We start from the raw sequence: 7,687 nt of genomic DNA on the forward strand, positions 1-7,687 counted from the left end.
TATGTTCATCATCTTGATCGTGAGGATGTGTCCCTGGTATATATGTGCATGACAAAACTGACCAAATTGTACAAATGACTAAGCATTGGACTACTAACCAAAAGGTTGGCAGTTCAAACGCCCCCAGAGACAGGCCTGGAGATTTGCCTCTGAAACGCCACAGACTTAAAAACCCTGTGGAGCAGTTCTCTGCACACGTGGGATCACCATGAGTTGGAACCGACTTGACAGCAGTGCAGTTTATTGTATGTCAATTATATTTCAATAAAGTTGTAAAGCTAAAAGAAAAAGAAGGGACCCCTCCCCTACTGCTGCACAGCGGTGGCGTCTGGGCTTATCCCTCATCCTGGCATTGGGTTCTGCTCTCCTGGCCCTCAGCTTTCTTCCCATGAGGTGGGACTCACGAGCACTTTGGCTCAGCTGGGAGATGTTCCCTGGAGCCCGGGAAGAGTCTTTCCGTCAGTCAGGGCGAGTGCTGTGGGCGTGTGGAGCATACCGGTGCTTTCCTGCCCTTGTGCCCCAGGCTCTGTCGGGCGGCCCTGACCAGGCTATTCCGGGCCGGGAGTGAGGGGCCTGTGCAGTGTGACTTGAGCTCACAAGGGTGTTGTGAGGAGCTGAGATGACCCCCAGAGAGCCCACACAGCCCACTGCACCTGGGCAGTTGAGTGTCCAGCACCAGCCCCCTGGGTTCTTAGGAGGAACCACTGGGCCGCCCTGGAGCTCCAGGGCAAAGGACGATAGCCTTGTGGAGTGGCAGCTCTGTCCCCAGCTCCTGGCCCAGAGCTTGGCACAGAAGCGGAACCACATTGCACATGGGTGAACTGGTCAACGATTGTTCTGTGAGGAGGAGTGAGTGCCTGGCCGTTCTCAGGCTCTGCTCCATTGGTGATTGTTGTTAGGTGCCGTCGAGTCTAATTCGCAGGCACCCATGTGACAGAGTAGAACTGCTCCATAGGGTTTTCTAGGCTATAATTTTAATAGGAGCGGATTGCTATATCTTTGTCCTGTGGAGCCACTGGGTGGGTTCAAATCGCCAATCTTTCAATTAGCAGCCAACCGTTTAACCATTGCACCACCAGGGCTCCTTTGTCTATAATTAAACCCGTTACTGTTGAGTAGATCCTGACTCGTAGCGACCCTACAGAACAGAGTAGAACTGCACCATAGGGTTTCCAAGGAGTGGCTGGTGAATTAAAACTGCTGACCTTTTAGTTAGCAGCCGAGCTCTTAACCACTGTGTAATTAGAGGCTGACAATGTAGAGGGAGAGATAGACTCTGAAACGGTGGTAAATAAACACGTAGACGAGACAATTACAGCCCTAAGCGCTGTGAAGGAAATAGTGGATGGCAAGATAGTTTTTGGGAAAGGGCCCTTTAGGTAAAATAGTGTCAGACAGACTGGAGGGGACACTGAAATTGAAAAACAGAAAGGACCTGGCCATCCAGTGGGACAGCCAGTGCAAAGGCCCTGAGGTACAGCGTAGCCTGTTAGCGCACCAGACAGAAGGCCGTTCAGCTGAGGCGAGAGCAGTACTAACAGTGGACACTTTTATACACTTGTGGGTGTTGAATGTGGCCCAAGGGGCTTTAATGTTTGAGCATTGAATTCGTCAACGCCTCCATGAGACAGGTACTGTCTGCATTTTTGGGTGCAGGCACTGCCACATGGTGGTGGAATAACTAGTCCAGGGTCGTCCAGCTGGCACAGTGGAGACTGGCAGGGCCCTTGTTGGAAGCCAGTTGAAGAGTTGATTTGGGTGTATTCCAAGGCCAGTGGGAAGCTGCTGAGACCCGTGAATCATATGTGTCTTTGGAGAGCATGAGGGTGAGTGGTGGGTTTTCAGGGATAGCAGTGGGAGCCGAGATCAGGAAGGAGGCAGGCGTGAGCATCCCAGTGAGAGATGTCCAGGGCCTGGACTGGGTGACCAAGTGGGGAGAAGGAGCAGCAGACGGCACCAGGATCTAGTTCAGGATGAGATGCCTGAGAGTCAAGACCAAATCTCAGCCCCTGCTTTCTGGCCTCTGCCAGCCCACTGACACTGCTGGCACTCTCTCCTCCCCACGCAGGAAGGCTGCCTGTGGCCCTCAGAGAGCACCATGTCTGGCAGCGGGATCCCAGAGGTGAGACCTTCCGCCCACCCCCTACCCAGGGCCCCCTCCCCAGGCCAGGCACCCACCTCCACCCTTCTGGGAACAATTACCTTTGGCTGGTGGGAGTCTCCTTTCTGGGAGATGTATGCTCCCCACCCTCGGGGCGTAGTCCACAATATCAGCGCAATGTGCCAGTGCAGGGGCCGCTCTTTATGCTCCGGGGCTCCCCGAGGGGTCCGGCTAGGACTCAACCACTGCTGACCTCAGTCCTTGCTCAGCTCCCTCTGCAGCAGTGCTAGCTTCTTTCCCCTTTTCCCTTTCCCTAGAGAGCGGAACTGAACTCTTGCCTCAGGCTCTGCGTGTAGGGACCCCAGTCTAGACCTCAGTCAGAGGCAGCACCTCACTTCCTCCACTGCTCCACCCCGCTTCCTTCCCCCTCTCTCCTTCTCTTGGGAGCAGAGCTGAGCTCTTGCCTCAGGCTCTGCATCTGGGGACCCCATTTGGAGACAGCACCTCACTCCTTCTGCTCTGCCCCCCAGCCACAGATCTATGCCCCACCGAGGCCTGCTGACCGCCTGACTGTGCCCCCCTTCACCCAGCGGGACCGCTTCCACCGCTTCCAGCCCACCTACCCATACCTGCAGCATGAGATTGACCTGCCGCCCACCATCTCGCTGTCGGATGGCGAGGAGCCCCCACCCTACCAGGGCCCCTGCACACTCCAGCTGCGGGACCCTGAGCAGCAGCTGGAGCTGAACCGCGAGTCGGTGCGTGCGCCCCCGAACAGAACCATCTTCGACAGCGACCTGATGGACAGCAGCCTGCTGGGCGGCCCCTGCCCCCCCAGCAGTAACTCGGGCATCAGTGCCACATGCTACGGCAGTGGTGGGCGCATGGAGGGGCCTCCCCCCACCTACAGTGAGGTCATTGGGCACTACCCTGGGTCTGCATCCTTCCAGCACCAGCAGGGCAGCGGGCCACCCTCCCTGCTGGAGGGCAGCCGACTCCACCCCGCACACATCTCGCACCTGGAGAGCACAGTGGTCTGGAGCAAGGAGAAGGATAAACAGAAAGGACACCCTCTCTAGGAATCCCAGGGGCTGGGGCAGCCGTAGGTGAAAAGGCACAACACTCCGCACTTCTTAGGAGAAGAGAGAGAGAGGACAGGATGACACAGAAAACACGACACGTACCCATCCTTCCCTCATCTCTCTGTGTATAAATATTTACATGTTCTGTTTGGTCTGAATGCACAAGCTAGAAAGCTTGCAAAAAACAAAACAAAACAAACAAAAAAAAAACGTTTCTTTGTTGAGCTGTGTCTTGAAGGCAAAAGAGGAAAAAAAATCCTACACTAGTGTTTTTTTGTTTCTAGTTGAGCTGTGTGCGTGAATGCTTATTTTCTTTTTGTTTATGATTATTTCACTTAACTTTAAAGACATATTTGCACAAACCTTGGTTTAAAGATCTGCAATATTATATATATAAATATATATAAAATAAGAGAAACTGTATGTGCAAGGGCAGGAGTATTTTTGTATTAGAAGAGGCCTATTAAAAAAAAAAGTCGTTTTCTGAACTAGCAGAGAAAAAAAATGGCAATTTTTGAGTGCCAACTCAGAAAGTGTGTATTACCTTGTACAAAAAAAAAAAATTACAAAGCAGGGGTTTAGAGTTATTTATATAAATGTTGAGATTTTGCACTATTTTTTAATATAAGTATGTCAGTGCTTGTTGGATGGAAACTTCTGTCGTGTCTGTTGAGACTTTAAAGGGAGAAATGTGGGCATTGCAGAGGAGACGTTAGGCAGAAGGGTGTGAGTTCCCCGGGATGTCCTTCTGTCCAGGATGGTGATGCTTCTGTTTAGTGGTAGACTATTGCCATATTGTACATTCCCTACCGAAGGAGGCGCGGTTCTTTGCTTCTGGCCGTTTCAATCCAAACAAAACCCAGAACAGCCTTTGGATTGCGGATGAAATAGGAAGCTTGCTCCAGAAACGCCACGTGCCAGGTGGTGACTTTTCCGAAATGAAAATAAACTGTTACTGAAGGAATCTTAGTTTTTCTTCCTCTTTTACTTTTTGAACATGAAGGTCCCCGTGGGAAGGGGCTGCGGTGGCCCCCCTGAAGCTGCAGCCAGGAACCCACCCGAGAGGTTCAGGTGCTTGTTTGGGCGGCACACCTTTGGGGCAACTCACTGGCCCGGCATGTATCGGCAAAGGTTGGCACAGCACCCTGGTGTATAGGAAAAGTCCAAAGTATTAGGAATTTGAGCTCCTCCCTGTCTGTTTCCTACTGAGGCCAATCAGCAGAAGACCCAAGATGAAAAGGTGACACGCCCAGGTTTCTCCCAGGACATGTGAAAGGATTAAAATGAGAAAAACAAACCAACACTAACCCGCGCTTTATGCTTTAGAAGCAGAATTCCTTACCTTCTCCTCCACACCCTCCCATCCCTCCCCCACGGAAACAATCACTTTTGGTGTGTTTATTTATCTGTGTTTTCATGAGCATCTTTGTCGGGCTCAACTCTTGTTTACAAGGTTTTTGTTGAGTCGGTTTGGGGTTGGCGGGACCCCTTGGTGATGGCATGCAGGTGGGCACAGGCGGGTGTAGATAGACACTATGGAAGGAGAGAGAAGTGGGGGCTTCTGGAGGCCCACCAGGGACCGTGGGTGGAGCTTGGCCTCCTTTGGCATTAAGTGCAAGGATGTGCTAGTATTTGATGGCATGACCCTCTCGCCCAGGTAGGAAGAGAAGTCCCCTGCCTCCCACCCTGTGCATGTGTCTTTATTTTTGGGAGAACGCTGACTAGTAGACTAGCATAAAAGGAAGATATGAGGCAATAACTATTGTTTTTAAACAACTTTTTTATTACTTGAAAAACAGAAACCTGAGAACAGTTTTGAAGTTCCGACCATTTGAACTCTATTTATATATATATCCACACACACATATATATATAGACACACACAATATATATATTTTAGGAAGATGGAGACCAATAGGTGATGTTTGAGCTTTCCACTGACCTGCCTGGCAGGAAGTCCTTGTACCTTGATAACATCAGAACCTGCCTCTCCGCGGGGCCTTCAGCCTCAATGTCGTTTCTCTTTCGAAGAGGATTCTCCTAGAAGGCCATGCAGCAAAATTCAGAGAGATTGTTCTGAAAGGTACAGGGGCACATTTATAGATGAAGTTTTTACAAGCGTATCTTTATGTGAAGTGTCTCTCTAGTGCCTTACTGAGGAAGCATTGGCCCCCTTGTTCCCAGGGTGGAATGGGGGGTGCCCCTGGACAGCGGTAATAAAGGGCTACTGAGTCTACTGAAGCATCCCTGTCAACACCCGCTCCTGCCCTCCCTTGGATGTGCCCAGCTTTGTGAGGACCCCCTCCCACCACTCCAGCCGCGTTAAGCTCTATGTATCACTCATATCTGGGTCCAAAACCTGGACGTGAGTCTTTGTTAGAGTGGCATCAGCCAAAAGCCAGGTCGAAGTGTGCTCCGTGCCCTCTAGAGCCAAACTTGAATCCTGTTGCCTCGCTGTGGGCTCTGTATTTGCTGTTTGCGACAAGCTAGAGGAAGGAAGGAGGGGCAGGTCACTGACCTGGCTGGCTTGAGGGCAGAGTGTGCACCCCAAATTGCAACCCAGTGCTAAAGTCCAGGAGGTAAATTTGCACTGTCCCTGGGCCTGGTGCCCAAGGCGTGACAGTGGCAGAAGTTCATGGGGGTGGGAGCTTGTCAGAGGCAGGGCAGGTCCCAGGAAAACCAGAGGAACTGTTTGTCCAGAAACTACTGCCAGACCATACCCTCTTCTCGAGATACTGGCTGCAGCGCCATTATCTTTGGAAAGCATTTGAGCACACTTCGACAGCCCCCTTTTCCCCTTGGAAGTTAGGTGGTAGTCCTCGGGGTGGCTGGTAGGGGGACCAGGTGGGTTTCAGGGGTCAGGACTGCCTGCCATCCCATCCTGGGTCAAGAGGAAGTGGCCAAGCTGGCTTTCTCTCACTCGTGTTTCCTCAGAAGGAAAACCATTTCCCCGCCAAGCCTGGGTCTACCAGATGGACTTAGCCAATTGCACTAGAACCCTCCTGGCCCGGAAACACCCAGTGTTTTTGCAGAGTTGAAAGTGACTCCTGTCCCCAGGTCGAGTCCACTCCCTGTCCCTGTCAGCCGTCCCCATGAGTGGTACATCTCAGAGCATTTTTTTTTTCTCCTACCTGCAACACAAAGCTTCCAGAACCATAGAACACCCTAATGATACAGAAGGAGATGTTTTTTCGGAAAAATGTGCTTCACATTCGCTGTACCATAGAGCTCAGAAGGCCGCGCCGCGTTCCGTCTGCCTGCCTGATGTGTTGGCCACGTTCTGTTGTACTGAGTACAACGCCATGGCGTCGCTTTCTTGGTGTTGGAATCCCGCTTCCTTTGCAGCCCTGTTTCCCAAGTTGTGTTGGAGTTAAACTTCTGTAAGCCCCCCACAGCACGCTGGGTACAGCACCCCTGTTGCTGCTCCACGCGACTGTATTTGGATGCTAATCCACAGATCCAATGAAATCGCTTGTATCAGTAATCAATAGTGGCAAAGATGACGTTCTGAAAAGCTGCAATACTTATACAATAAATTTTACAATCCTTTGGAACGAGGCTTTTTTTCACTTCTTTGGCTGTGTTGCTTTCCCCCCAGCCCCACCACCGCCCCCAACAACAACCCACCCAGGTGCATTTAGTGAGGAGAAGCTATCCCTTGGAGCTGCTATGTGGCCTTGGAAAATCTGTTCCACCTCTGATTTTAAGTCTGGTGAAAACACTGGACCAGACAGTGGTTTTAATAAAAAGGGAAGTTACTGGGGTTAAGAGGGTTTGCAAAGCATCGCATGCTGTTTCTCTCTCCTGGAGGATCATTATTCATTGTCGCATGATGAAAGCTCTGATAAGGTCTGCAAGAAAGAAACAGCTCTTGGTGGGGTTCTCCCAGACACATGAATGTATGATGGACACATTCCCAGGGGAGACAGGGAAGGGAGCCAGGAAAGCAGGACAGAAGGGGGGTATCCCAATCAAGGGGGCAGTTTTAGGCAAAGTCCCCACCTCAACCTGGAGCCTAAGCTGCACCCTCGGGAGAGGTGGATTCTCCAGCCCTTCTGGCTCTTGCACATAAGAGTGAAGCAGTAAAGGGGCCAGGGTGGTCCTTTGAAGCTAGTCCAAGGTGCCAGGCATTAGCAGACAAGCATGTGGAAACTGGGGGTGGGACACAGCCCCTAAGGGGGATCCACGGGGTCTGGGGGACATCCACAGTGCACTCCACAGAAACGGTCTCGTTTGTTTCTAGAGGGAACCATCTTTAATGGGTGATCAAAGTAAAACACCCGCCAATACGGTAACCCCCAGAGATGACACTGTTTGTCCCCAGCCCCAGGGCTTCCTACGGGGTCCCAGACCACCAAAACCAAACTCACCGTCGTGTCTGTTCCGACTCATGGCAATCCCATTTCTTGCAGAGTTGAACTGAGCTCCATAGGGTTTTCTTGGCTGTCAGCTTTACAGAAGCAGATTGCCAGGACTTTCTTCCACAGCGCTTCCAGGTGTGTTT

The 7,687-nt window shown here is 51.5% G+C and overlaps 1 protein-coding gene across 2 annotated transcripts in view; it reads left to right on the plus strand.

Moving 5' to 3' along the window:
* Positions 1-6,728, plus strand: part of PMEPA1 (prostate transmembrane protein, androgen induced 1) — a 65,411-nt gene extending 58,683 nt beyond the window's left edge. Inside the window, exons 3-4 of one of the 2 annotated variants that reach the window (XM_049869242.1) lie at positions 2,069-2,122; positions 2,632-6,728. In XM_049869242.1, coding sequence (XP_049725199.1) covers positions 2,069-2,122; positions 2,632-3,180 — 603 coding nt within the window. In that variant the 3' untranslated portion in view covers positions 3,181-6,728. The remainder of the gene's footprint in view (positions 1-2,068; positions 2,123-2,631) is intronic. The other variant, XM_049869240.1, reaches the window with a different exon arrangement.
* The last annotated feature ends 959 nt before the right edge of the window (positions 6,729-7,687 follow it).

The sequence above is a fragment of the Elephas maximus genome, chromosome 25 (assembly GCF_024166365.1).
Source record: "Elephas maximus indicus isolate mEleMax1 chromosome 25, mEleMax1 primary haplotype, whole genome shotgun sequence".
NCBI lineage: Eukaryota > Metazoa > Chordata > Mammalia > Proboscidea > Elephantidae > Elephas > Elephas maximus.